The sequence below is a fragment of the Pristiophorus japonicus genome, chromosome 14 (genome assembly GCF_044704955.1).
Source record: "Pristiophorus japonicus isolate sPriJap1 chromosome 14, sPriJap1.hap1, whole genome shotgun sequence".
NCBI classification, from domain to species: domain Eukaryota; kingdom Metazoa; phylum Chordata; class Chondrichthyes; family Pristiophoridae; genus Pristiophorus; species Pristiophorus japonicus.
Genome location: NC_091990.1, coordinates 71,857,041 through 71,871,264, shown reverse-complemented (window position 1 = coordinate 71,871,264; position 14,224 = coordinate 71,857,041). Strand labels below are relative to the sequence as shown.

General features: G+C 46.4%; 1 protein-coding gene across 3 annotated transcripts in view; it reads right to left on the bottom strand.

Moving 5' to 3' along the window:
• The window catches only part of LOC139279949 (AP-2 complex subunit alpha-2), a 122,965-nt gene that overhangs the window by 53,775 nt on the left and 54,966 nt on the right, over positions 1 to 14,224 (bottom strand). For all 3 annotated transcript variants that reach the window (XM_070899296.1, XM_070899297.1, XM_070899298.1), the window contains 3 exons: positions 6,531 to 6,699; positions 5,812 to 5,949; positions 2,511 to 2,693 (listed from right to left, as the gene is read on the bottom strand). In XM_070899296.1, coding sequence (XP_070755397.1) covers positions 2,511 to 2,693; positions 5,812 to 5,949; positions 6,531 to 6,699 — 490 coding nt within the window. The remainder of the gene's footprint in view (positions 1 to 2,510; positions 2,694 to 5,811; positions 5,950 to 6,530; positions 6,700 to 14,224) is intronic.

The following is a 14,224-nucleotide window of genomic DNA, read 5'->3' as shown; positions in this document are numbered from 1 at the left end:
CCTGCAAACCCATTGGCAGGATAGACGCACCAACATCAGTGTTCTCTCTCAGGCCAACATCCCCAGCATCGAAGCATTGACCACACTCGATCAGCTCCGATGGACGGGCCACATCATCCGCATGCCTGATACGAGACTCCCAAAACAAGCCATCTACTCAGAGCTCTGACATGGCAAGAGAGCCCCAGGTGGGCAGAGGAAATGCTTCAAGGACACCCTCAAAGCCTCCTTGACAAAGTGCAACACCCCACCACCATCTGGGAATCCCTGGCCTAAGACCGGTCAAAGTGGAGGAGAAGCATCTGGGAAAGTGCCGAACACCGAGTCTCTTCGCCGGGAGCAAGCAGAAGCCAAGCGCAAACAGCGGAAGGAGCACACGACAAACCAAGCACCTCACCCACCCATCCCTTCAACCACCGTCTGCCCCACCTGTGACAGAGACTGTAGGTCCCGCATTGGACTCATCAGTCACCTGAGAACTCATTTTTAGTGTGGAAGCAAATCATCCTCAGTTCCTCAGAAGAAGGAAGATGGATGAACGGGAGTTAGGACACAGGCAGCAGAGTTTTGAATGATCCTAAATTTATGGAGGCAATCCAGGATAGCATTGGAATAGTCGAGTCTGTTGGTAACAAAGGCATAGACGAGGGTTTCAGCCACAGTGAGGTAAGGCAAGGGTGGAGACGGGTGATACTATCTAGGTGGAAATAGGCGGTCTTTGTAACAGACAGGATATGGCGTCAGATGCTCAGCTCACAGTCAAATAGAACGTCAAGGTTGCAAACAGTCGGGTTCAGACTGAGACAGTGGCGGGGAGGGGGATGGATTTGGTTTCCAATCACAGGAAACAGCCTGCTTCTATCTGCTCTGTTCATCCGTTCATCATTTTAAACACCTCTATCAAATCACCCCGTAATCTCCTCTGTTCTAATGAAAACAGACCAACAGTGGAGGATATACAACAAAAAAGATCAAATTCCAGTTCACTTTACAAAACGTATGTCCACCTTAAAATTGTTTAAGAAAAAGTAAAAATTCTAATTATCAACCATCCACAAAACACAGGTCTAGCTTGCTTTTTAGGTGAGATAATTAGATGCTTATTGTTTGCTTTAAAATTCAAGTCTTTTTTGGATAATTGAACTAACATTATAAGGAAAATACACTTAGTCTAATGCACTTCCCAAGGCTTACAGAACACAAAAGCTCTAAAGAGATATTTACACTTCTCTCACACACACACCATTTAAAAATAGATCAAAAATAAACGTTACCTGGCTCAGCATCTGTTTTCTTACACCTTTGTGAAGCGACTTGATGTTTTTCCATATTAAAGGTGCTTTATACAAAGTTGTGGTTGAATGCATTAAAACACAATTGAATGCATAAATTTAATCATGTTATTGTGAAATGTGTACTTTTTTGAATGTTTTTCTTTGCTTAAAATCTAATTTCGGACATTAGAAATTTCAGTTACTGAGAAAGAAAATTGTCAAATGAAAATGTTTCTGGAAAGCATTGAGAGTGATTTGTGGGGAAACGCTAGATATGAACACAGTGCGGAACACTAAATGTGACGTGACAAGCAATCTCTAAAATTGAAACTCCTGTCAAACAGCCATCGAGTGGAATCACAGTCAAGTGTTTCTGAAACATTGACATTTTTAATCTGGGATTTCTCAGAGGGCCACCATGGAATGTGTGATACAAGTACTGATTTTTTTGTTTCCTTCTTACATATGTATCTTAGAAAAAAAAGAAGATACACAATAGTAACTGAACTGAGGTTGTGATGATTCTCAGATCCCATGATTACCAAACACCCATCACATGGCAGTAGTATACAGTACTCAGTGTCTCAAGAGTAGCATAGCTATGCTGTTGTCGAGTGGGTAAAGACCACTAAAGACACTATTTATTACTGAGGCATGCACAACAGAAGTTCCCACTTTCCATCCCTGGTCTGTCAGTTAGCTGATCCCACCTGGATGAAGACTGTGGTGTTTCAATTAGTCTCACTGCACCCAAGCTAGGATCAATGAGCCAGGGTTCCTGCGCTGGATCACTATTCAGTAACCCTTGCTGGAGGTGCATGTGTGGTTTAAGTGTGAGGATAGGATCAGGCTCAACCATGATGCCGTCTATAAAGCAAATATCCTGCAGACACTCACTTTCTGGGCTCACATGAAGAAAGTCCACTAGGGTGGGGTACTGGAGGGTGACTTGAGCTGTGAAACAGGAGTAAAGGAGAGGAAATTGACAAACATTTTATAAAACCCAGATACTATCTGATACCACAGCACAATGAATGATGGTCAGAATAACTTTATAGTGCAGCCCCAGATTCAGACAGCATCAACGAACTATTCTTCATCCACATGGGGACTCCAGAGATCTATGAAATGGTATGTAATTGATATATACAGGTGAAATGTGCACTGTGTTATACAAACATCAAGAAGAAAACACATCCCCACAGCACTGAGTTTGACAGCTTGGGTCTGACTTGCCTCAAACACGGTCTTGGCCGCATAGCCCTGCACATCATCGCGATTGATGACGATCTGAATGACTCGATACCACACTTCCTCACTAACGTAATCTCCAGCGATTCGAATCAGGTTCAAGATGGTGTCGACATACCAGGTGTAGTCCACAGCGTATTTCTCCGCCAGGATTGCTACTTTCAATACCTAGAGTGAGTAAATGGACGGGTGAGACCTCCAAGAATCCTCAATAGCCTAACTGATAAAGTCCAGAAACTTCAGCACAAAATCTAGGCTGACATTCCAGTACAATGCTGAGGGAGTGCTGCATTGTCGTTGTCTGCCCTCTCAGATGGAGATAAAAAAAATCTCATGGCACTATTTTGAAGAGCTGGGAAGTTCTTCCTGGTGTCCTGGCCAATATTTATCCCTCGACCAAATCACTCAAAACAAATTATCTGGTCGATACATCTCTGCTGTTCGTTGGACCTTGCTGTGCGCAATTTGTCTGCTGCATTTCCTACATTACAACAGTGGCTACACTTCAAAAGTATTTGGCTGATAAAGTGCTTTGAGATGACCTGATGTCATGAAAGGTGCTCTATAAATGCAAGTTCCTTTAAATAGACAAGGGAGATTTTCCAGTTTAAATCCCTGTTAGCATGGTGTGGTGCTGTTTCAATCTGTCTCAATGCTCCCAGCTGACCTCAAAGGACAGCAAATCATTCTCCTGGGCTATAGAATGCTCATTGCAATTCATTATGCTCTGCACACTGGAAGCACGCAGGTATTATTCGCAGAATATGTCCACACATGGGTAAAGCGACAAGTGCTGTCACAGAATGGCAGATTATAGGGGCAATCCTCCAAAATACTTGGCTGATCTCAGCTGTGTGCCTGTGTACAAGTCAGCCCCAACCACAACTACAGGTGTAGTCATCACAAGCCAGACCCAGTTAAATGGCCAGTACACACCTTCAAATATATCATAATTACACTGGGAAAACCATGCAAGGATCAGCTGAGTCAATGAGTAATGCTGCCAAGTCTCTGAAGAACGACACTAATGAATGTGACTCAGGAACTGATTGCAGTGTTACAGCAGAGACATTCAACCTAGAGACAAAGAGATGGAAGCCTGGCTTCAACTGCAATTTGTCACAGTGACAGTGATCACTGCCCAAGAGAAGACTATCCTGCTTACGTGGTGGAACCTGTCACATTACAATGATGCAGACCGCTGTACCGAGATACAGCAGCAGGCATTGCCCAGGATGCTCCACCACCCAAACACAACAAAACATAGTTTTATTTTTAATAAAAAGTGAACCACTAAAATTCGTTGAAATGTAAAACTAATTTCGGCTGAGGTTTGTGCTCATCAAGTTGAGGAATGTTCGTGCTGGTTACTGGATCACTTTCCATTTTAGTCAGCCAGTGTCCCATCGAACACTGCCAGGGCATGTACAGCACGGGTTAGATACAGAGTAAAGCTCCCTCTACACTGTCCCATCAAATATTCCAAAGACATTAGGAGCAAAATTGAAAGCACATTGAATTGGAGGCAACATTGTGGCATGGGTTGGAAATTAATTGGGAGACACGAGACGAAGAGTAGGATTAAAGGGTACATACTCTGATTGACGGGATGTGACAAGTGGTGTCCCGCAGGGATCTGTATTGGGGGCGTAACTTTTCATCCTATTTATCAATGACTTGGATGAAGGAATAGAGAGCTGTATATCCAAGTTTGCAGGTGACACTAAGTTGGAATGCATGGTAATTAGTACAGATGGGAGCAGGAAGTTACAACGTGATATGACAAGATTAAGTGAGTGGGGAAAACTGGCAAATGGAGTTCAATGTGGGGAAGGTTTTGTGAAGGAGCAGAGATTGAGGGGTCCACGTACACAATTCCAGAAGCTAGTACATAGATACAGAATAGCAATCAAAAAGACTAATGGAATGTTGGCCTTCATCTCAGGGGTGCTGGAATACAAAGGGATGGAAGTTGTGTTACAGCTGTACAGAGCTTTGGTCGGGAGTACTGCATTCATTTCTGGGCACCACACCTCAGAAAGGATATATTGGCCTCGGAGGGGGTACAGTGCAGATTCACCAGAATGATACCTGGGCTTACAGGGTTAAATTATGAGGACAGGCTGCGTAAATTTGCAGTATATTCCCTGGAGTATAGCAGACTGAGGGGTGATCTAATCGAACTGTTTAAAATAATAAAAGGATTCCATAATGAAGATAGGCAGAAACTATTTCCTCTCGTGGGGGAATTCAGAAGAAGGGGCATAATCTTAAACTTAGAGCCGGGCGAGTCAGAAGTGAAATCAGGAAGCACTTTTTCTACACAAAGGCGAATGGAAATCTTAAATTCTCTCCCCCTTCCCAAATTTTTTTTGGGTGCATGGCTGTGCAGCCCATTCAAATTTCTGTGCATGCACGGTTTTCCATTCAACAACTGGTGCACGGCCTGGGTGGGACCTCCAAATCGCTGCATGGCCGCACTGCTTAATGGGAACATTGCAGAGTCCTCTCTGATACAGCTCCCCCCTCAGTTCCATTCCCCCATCCTTTCCCCATTGCCCCTGTGCCATGTCTATGATACAGCTCCCCACTCAGTCCCATTCCCACCCTTTCCCCATTGCCCGTTCCCGCTCCGATACAGCTCTCCCCTCAGTCCCATTCCCCATCGCCCCTGTGCCCGCTCTCAGAGAGCCCCCCGCCACCCAAGTCCCAGCACTTTTCCCCACACCCATTTAAATTTGTCATTTCAAATATTTAACCACTTCCCTTTTAAAAGCAGTTATGGATTCTGCTTCTATCACGGTTTCTGGTCAAGCATTCGAGTCTGTTACCCACCTGTACTGTTACCCACAGGTACTGTATCAGACCTGGTTACCCAGGTCGGACCTGGTTACCCACCTGTCCTGTCCTGTCACCCACGGGTGCTGTATCGGACCTGGTTACCCACCTGTCCAGTCACCCACAGGTGCTTTATCGGGCCTGGGTACCCACCTGTCAGTGTCTGTTATCTTTTAGTGCTGAGGCACATTAATGTTTCATTTCCTGCTCCTTATGACCAGTAACAAAAGTCCTGGTGGTCCAAAATAGAGCTTACTTTCATTTTTTATTAACTCCAACAAGTCTTCCTGTACTGCACAGCACCTGCGGGTGACGGGACAGGTAGGTAACTAGATCTGATACTTGTGCGTGACAGGACAGGTGAGTAACCACTGGGATATTTTATTACATTAAAAGTGCTATATAAATAAGTAGTTGTTGTTATAATTCAGACTTAAGGAGGACTCACAATTTCTTCTCGAATGGAATAATCAGCATTTTCCAGATAATTCAGCATCTCTGCTACGATCTGCTGGGCGTTGCTCCGATCACACATCCCGTACAAGAGATCCACTGCCCTCTGTCGCACACTCACATCCCTCTCGGTCTGCAACACATATGGCACAGTCGGAGAGACATTGCACCCTCTGGACTATGACTGATAATTGCTCTGATCTAGAGAAACGACTTTCTTCACACCAGGATACTGTGAAATTCCTCAAACTGACCACTCTCAGCTTCCCTCCTACAAAGCCAGGAGAATGCAGAGGGGAGTCAGCGCAGTTACTGTTAGCAGTTCCCATTGAGAAACTCAAATAAAGGGGTGAGCCGTGCAATGTAGGGCATTAGGGAGAGTGAAAAGATTAATAGGGAGAACAAAGTAAATTAAGGTAGACCAAGATTTTAAAGCCTTAATATTGCCACGGGAAGGGGCTTCAGAATTCTGGTACCCAGAGAATGAGCTGGGGTACAAGACTGTGCACTGGGCAAACGCAGATGCACTGAGTAAAAAGGGAAATGCTAGTCACGGGTTTGACATAGAGGGCCCAAGTATTTGGACCGACCTACATTGAGTGTATTCTGCCACCTTCAGCGAAATGCCTCTTTGCCCATCCTGATGATGTGTTTTATTATAAATATTCAGATCGAGGTAAAGCCAGGAGAAGGCAGAGGGGAGTAAGCGGTTACCTTTAGCGCATTGATGACTGTCTCAATGTGCGTCTTCACCGCCTCGTGAGAGAATTCGGAGCTGGCCAGCAACCACATGCTCTCCAGTGCTAGGTACCGCAAGTTGGTTTCTCGATGCTGCAGGAACTGCCCGAGCTGGTTACAGGCACGTACAAGTAGGTTGGGTTCACTGTGAAAACACAATGATACAATGCGGAACAAAAAGATTGTCTTTACAACACTGTCAATTAACCAATCGTTAAACCAATTCTCTAGTCAGTGTGAACTTATTAGGAGGCTAAGAGGAAATTTACTGGATGTTTTATTTTAAATAATGGATTGTTTTGATAGATTGATGGGAAATACTATTTCTTCTGCTTGGCGCATGAGGGGTCACCAAATTAAAATTGTCACTAAGAATGAGATGGGAGAAAGATGAGAGAAATTAGTTTACACAGAATAGCTGGTGCATGGTGCAGTTCAAGGAGAGAAGGTAAATATTTGAAGCAGATGCAGGTTACAGGGATATGGAGAAAAAGCAGGGCAGTGGGATTCGTTTTGGAGCTGCCACAGACACAATAGGCCAAATGGCCTCCTCCTGTGCTGTAAACTTCGATGGTTCGATATTGTAGCAGCAATTTAACAGTTAATGATTTCAAATTTTGTTGTTCAATATGAAAAGGTTACCCAGGGGAGAAGTGTTGTGGGGCTGGAAGAGATTACAGAGAAAGGGAGAGGCGAGACCATGGAGGAATTTTAAAATAAGGATGAGAATTTTGAAATCGAGGCGTTGCTTAACTGGGAGCCACTATAGGTCCCGAACACAGGGGTGGATTTGTTGAGAGTTAGGACATAGGCAGCTGAGTTTTGCATGATATAAGGTTACATAAGGAAGAACATGGAAGGCCAGTCAGGTGTGCACTGGAATAGTCAAGTCCATAGGTAACAAAGGCATGGATGAGGGTTTCAGCAGATGAGCTGAGGCAAGGGCGGAGACGGACAATGTTACGAAGGTGGAAGTAGGCGGTCTTAGTTCTGCTGCGGATGTGTGGTTGGAACCTCATTTCAGGGTCAAATATGACACCAAGGTTGCAAACAATGCGGTTCAGCCTCAGACAGATGCTAAGGAGAGGGATGGAGTCAGTGGCTAGGAAATGGAGTTTGTGGCGGGGTCCGAAAAAAATGGCTTTGGTCTTCCCAATATTTAATTGGAGGAAATTTCTGCTCATCCAGAACTGGATGTCGGACAAGCAGTCTGACAATTTAGAGACTGTCAAGGGTTGAGCGAAGTGGTGGTGAGGTAGAGCTGGGTATCATCAGCGGACCATGTGGAAACTGTTTTTCCGGATTATGTCGCCATGGGGAAATATGTAGATGAGAAATAGGAGGGGGCCAAGGATAGATCCTTGGGGAACACCAAAGGTAACGATGCGGGAGCGGGAAGAGAAGCCATTACAGGTGATCCTCTGGCTACGATTAGATGGATAAAAATGGAACCAGGCGAGTGCAGTCCCACCCAGCTGGATGATGGTGGAGAGGTGTTGGAGGAGGATAGAGTGGTGAACCGTGTCAAAGGCTGCAGACAGGTCAAGAAGGACGAGGAGAGATACTTTACCTTTGTCACAGTCACAAAATATATGTCATTTGTGACTTTGAGGTGAGCCGTTTCGGTATTGTAGCAGGGGCAGAAACTGTATTGAAGGGATTCAAACATGGAGTTCCAGGAAAGATGGGCATGGATTTGGGAGATGACAACACATTCAAGGACTTGAGAGGAAAGGGAGGTTGGAGATGGGGCGATAGTTTGCAAGGACGGAGAGGTCAAGGGTTGTTTTTGAGGAGAGGGGTGATGACCGCAGATTTGAAGGTGAGGGGGATAATACCTGAGGAGAATCGTTAACAATGTCAGCTAACATAGGAACCAGAAATGGAAGGTGGGTGGTCAGCAGTTTTGGTGGGAATAGGATTGAGGAAGCAGAAAGAGGGTCTCAAACGAGATGAGCACGAAGGTGTCATGAGGGGAGATCGGAGAGAACCTGGAGAAAGATGTGAGTTCAGGTCTAGGGCAGGGGGGAACTTTAAGGGAAGGTTTGGTCCAGTGGGCTAGGAGAAAGAAGGGAAGTGGAAGAGGGATTGGATGATCTCAATCTTAGAGACAAAGAGGTCCATGAGCTCCTTGCACTGGCTGTTGGAGGCGAGGGTGGAGGAGACAGGAGAGAGGGGTTGAAGAAGACGGTTAGCAGTGGAGAATAGAAACCGGGGGTTATCTTTTATATTCCAGAATGAGTGGGTGAATAGTGAGCGATTTTAGCAGATGAGAGCAGGACCTGATAATGCTTTGTGCGGTCTAGCCAGATCTGGCGGTGAATGGCTAAACCAGTTGTCTGCCATATCCGTTCAAGTCTGCGACCCTTGGACTCAAGGGGGCAAAGATGAGGGCGGTACCGGGTGAACAGCCAGGGTTGAGAGAGAGTAACTTTTTTAATAGGGACTAGGGTATCAAAGGTAGTGGTGAGGGTGTGGTTGAGGAGATCGATAGCTGCAGAAACATCATGTGAATGGAGGGCCAAAGGCTGGACAGTTGGGATTTCATAAGAACAGTTGTAAGAGAGTCGGGAGATAGTCCAGGGGCAGACACAAGTGGAAGTAGGGTTGGAGAGGGGGGAGGAGAAAGAGGGGATGTGGGTGGAGGGCGATACAACAAAGTGGTCAGAGATAGCATTATCTGCGATCGACACAATCGGAGTAGCGGGGCCACGAAAGATCGCAAGGCGAGGTGAATATGGGTTGGGGAGTTTATCTGGAGGAAGAGATTCAGGAAGAATAGGAGGCCAGTGAACTCAGAAGAAAGAGTGCATGATGAATTGAGACGGAGGTCAAGATCACTGGGGATGAGAAGTCACTCGGTGCAGAAGCTGAGGGAGGAAAGCAGTGAAGATATTTCTGTGATAAAAAATTTTATGGTACTTGGGTGGGTGGTACAGAACGAGAATTTTAAATGAGGGGTGAGAGGGGTGGAATAGGGCGAGATGCTCAAAGGAGAAGAAAGTGCCGGAGGAGTAGGGGGGCAGGCCAAGGTGTGATTTGGTGATGAGAGCCACACCGCTACCACGGGGGTCTGGGCAGTGCAAGAGGTGGAAGGTATAGTCAGGCAGGGAAGCTTCATTTAAAGGCACGGTGTCATCACCCCTCAACCAAATTTCCATCAAGGCCATGATGTCGATGCAATCATCCACAATAAGCTCATAGATGGCAAGGGCCTTGTTCGCACGCGAAGGGACATGCTGTAGGGCGATGCAGAGAGGGTCGGTGACAGTTGGCCCACCGACTGCATCCACAGGATCAGTGCTTGGAGGGGCGAGTTGGACGACGAGGAGATTGGCAAGGTTAGTCACCAGCGGGCATGCTGGGTGGGAAGGTCGGCTAGAGAGTAGGATGGGACAGTTGGGGCTGCTTGTCAGCAGGCAGCAACGAGAGCCACGGTGGGTCTTTCGGAGGTGCCAAGAGAGGCCCAGGGGGAAGCTGTAGGTTTATCTAAGAGGGAGTCAAGCCTGGGATGGATTTCGAAGGGCAGTGTATCCGAGAGAGGAGGCATGATGACAGGAGAGCAGGGTCAGGGAGGGAGAGAGAGAAAAGGAAAAGGGGGGAGAATAAAGTTGAAATAGAAGTGAGCAGCTCGGGTCCTGAGCTACAGCCAAAATGCACACACGAATAGACACAGGGAAAAACTCAGGTTACATAGCCCTGGTTATGTAGCAATTAACGGGATACATATTTTCTGGTCGCACCAGAGAATAGTAGGGAGTCCAGAGTTAAAGTCAGAGGTCCCGTGGAGGGAAAAAGTTGATGTAGGCCAGATGGAGTTGGCATTGGCAACTGTTGTCCAAGTCGGAGATAGGTGTAGCAGGCGAGTGAAATCCAGTTGTTATTTGAAGGGTAGAGAATTGGAGGATGGAGGAATGAGAATTGGTTGCAGTGCAGAAAGATGATGACGAAGTTGATGCAAAGTCACCGTAGATTAGAAGTGATGGAGAAAGTGTAAAACCATTAGCCAGCGACCAACAAAGCTGAAAACGCCGTCGAACAAGTTACCCAGGTCAGCAGTGAAACAGCAGCAGCTAGCTAGAAGCCAACAACGCTGAAAAATCAGTAGAACCAGCTTAGCACAGAAAAACATGCTGTTTAAAAGTTATTTAAAAACATTTAGCAGCAGAATTAGAGGCACAACACTGAGGGCCCAAGTTTCCACATGATTTGCGCCTGATTTTTAGGAGCAACTGGTGGAGAACGGACTATCTTAGAAATCGCAACTTTCCACATTTTCTTTTCTGCAGTTCTAGTCAGGTAGAACAGTTCTACTTTGGAACAGAATTTTTTCTTCAAAAGGGGGCGTGTCCGGCCACTGACGCCTGATTTCACAGTTTCCACAGTGAAAACGTACTCCAAACTAAGTTAGAATGGAGCAAGTGAAGATTTTTGTAGAACTGAAAAAACCTATTCTACACATTAAAAAATCAGGCGCAGGTTACAAATTAGGCGTCCAGAACGAGGTGGGGGGGGGGGGGGGGGAGGGAACTCATTAAATTCTACAATCAATCCTTATTTATACTTCTACAAATATTATACAAATAAATCCAACCTGAATAAACATTTATAAGCAAAGAAAAGATTAAACCATCTTCCTACCTGTGTGAAAGTGCATCAGGCACGGAGAATGCTGCAGTCAGCCTGAGGCGCCCGTTCTTCCCACGCCGGGGGGGGGGGGGGGGGGGGGGAGAGGAGGCGCCCGTTCCGCGGGGGGGGGGCGCCCGTTCTTCCCGCGGGGGGGGAGGAAGGAGACAGTGAGAAGGCTGCAAGTGCTGAAGTGCTGATGACAATGTACTTTTATTAAAAAAAATGTTCAAAAATTAAACAGCTACAAAGAACTACAAAAATGGCCGAGTGCCAATGTTTTTTTCATACTGTGTGTGTGCAAACGCTCCAACGTGCACACGCAGCATTGCCGGCAGGAAAAAAACTAATTTAAATAGTACCCGCCCCCTCCCACTTACAAAATCGGCGCGAGTGTAGGCTCCGCCCCCCTGGGCGCCACGCCAAACAGACAAGGAGCTGCAGAACGCTCCAGAATCGCGAGTTTTTTTTTGACGCCGTTTTAGGTGCGAAAAATGGGCGCCCAGCTCGGAGGGGCACCTGTTTTTTATCGTGTGTAAACTTGGGCCCATAAGTCTGACAGTGTAATGCAGTGCAGAAGTACAGTCTTGCTGTCCAGAGAAATCCAGGAATTCAGAAACCAATCTGAGAAAAGAATTCTGCAGCTCAGTGAGAAGCAGAGAGTGGGATGGGTGATCGATAATGGCAGTTTAAAACCATTAACTTGTAGTTGGGGCTAAAATGCACCAACTGATGGAGAAAGGAGAACTTGAACAGTGGAAGCGAGGAGATTTGGGAGAGAAAGGGCAAAGGATGGTGGAGATTCCCATGGATAGAGGTAAGCAATCAAGAGCTCACCGGTGGTACTGCCACCCAAGCAGCAGCCATCTTTATTCCAAAGATACACCAGTGTGGGCAATCTTTCAAAGATACAAAGCAAGGAACAGAACTTTTAAATCTATACAGACGCAAGTGTTCAGCACCTGCTACCTTACAGGTCGAGTTCCGGGTGGGTGACTCGGAGTGCGAGCCCCGCCTACAGCACACTAATCGCGCAGCTACACTTCAGCTCAGGACAATGAAGAGGGAACTTTACACTGTATCTAACCCGTGCTGTACCTGCCCTGAGGTATTCAATAGTGACTGGGTGCCCAGTATAAAAAGCATTCTATTACTCGCACTCAAGGACCTCACCTTGATTTCCTATGCAGGCTCTATTGCACATGGAAATGAAATGACAAGACAGAGTGATGACTATCAAATTGCTGCAGATTTCAATATCAGCATCTGAATACAGTAGATAAGCGAGCCTCTAGTTTCCCCCCCCCAACCAGTGAGCCTCTGGTTTCCCTCCCCCCCAACCCCCTACCCACAACCACCCACCCACCCCACATCCCCCATCCCATCCGCAACCCCCCCTCACCCCCCCCCCAAACCACCACCCCCCCTCATACCCCCCCAACCCCCCAACCACCCCCCCCACCCACATCCCCCAACCCCCCCTAACCCCTCCTTTCCACCACCCCACCCCCCCCCCCAACCACCACCACACCCCCCAACCCCCCCCTCCCCAACCCACATCCCCCAACCCCCCCTCACATCCCCCACTCCACACCCCCCCAACCACATCCCCTCCCATACCCCCCCAACCACATCCCCCCCTCCCACCACCCCACCCCAACCACCACCCCACCCCCCCCTCGCACCTCCCCACCTCCCCCTCGCACCCCCCCAACCACCACCCCACCTCCCACCACCCCACCCCATCCCACCCCCCCAACCCCCCCAACCACCACCACACCCCCAACCTCCCCCAACCCCCACCCCCTTCTTCCCAATACAGTAACTCCTTCCTAAGAGACGGTTCATTGAGGGGCAAACTAAACTTTCAGTATTTCAACATAAGAGTGCTCTCAAAGTTGAGGTGAGAATCAAAATAAGGTACAAATGTCCTCAATATAGAGGATTATCACAAGAACGTACACATTCTGAATTACTTCTCGCTCCATGTATTCATAGATATGAGCAAAACGCCCTTGCCAGATATAACTGAAGGAAAATCAATAACTTGAACATAATTTGAGATGGAATTCTTGGACAAGTTGAAGGCCTCAAAATCAATAAATCTCCAAGGATAGATAGTCTTTATCCCAGAGTACAACAAGAGACTAGAGAGGAGATTTGTGATGCATTAGTATTGAGGGAGTCACTGGACACTGGGAAGGTAGGTGATGCCCTATTTTAAATGAGCGACAAATCACTGTAATCTTGCGTCAAATAAAGGAATAGATCAAGTGTAAACCTAAAGATTATATCCACAATAATAACCTCGTAAACAGCAGTCCATATTATACAGAATTTACAGCACAGAAACAGGCCATTTGGCCTAACTGGTCTGTGCCACACAAGCCTCCTCCCATCACTCTTCATCTAATCCTATCAACATGTCCTTCTATTTCTTTCTCCCTCATGTGCTTATATATACACCCCTTAAATGCATTTAATATAGTCATCTCAACTGTTTCCTACATTACAACAGTGACTACATTCCAAAAGTACATTGGCTGTAAAGCGCTTTGACATGTCCAGTGGTCGTGAAAAGCGCTATATAAATGCAAGTTTTTCTTTCTTTCCTTGCATTAGAGAGTTCTACATTCCCACCGCTCTGAGTAAAGACGATTCTCCTGAATTCACGATTGAATTTATCTTACATTTATGGCCCCTAGTTTTAGTCTCCCCCACAAGTGGAAATATCTTCTCCATGTCTACCCTATCAAACCCCGTCATAATCTTAAAGACTGCTATCAGGTTACTCCTCAGCCTTCTCTTTTCTAGAGAAAATAACCCTAGCCTGTACAGCCTTTCCTGATAGTAATAATCACTCAGCTCTGGTATCACCCTTGTGAATCTTTTTTGTACTTTCTCTAGTGCCTCTATATCGTTTCTGTAATATGTCAACCAGAACTGTGCACAGTATTCTGTGGTCTAACCAAAGGTTGTATACAAGTTTAACATAACTTTTTTGCTTTTCAATTCTATCCCTCTAGAAAAGTACCACAGTGCTT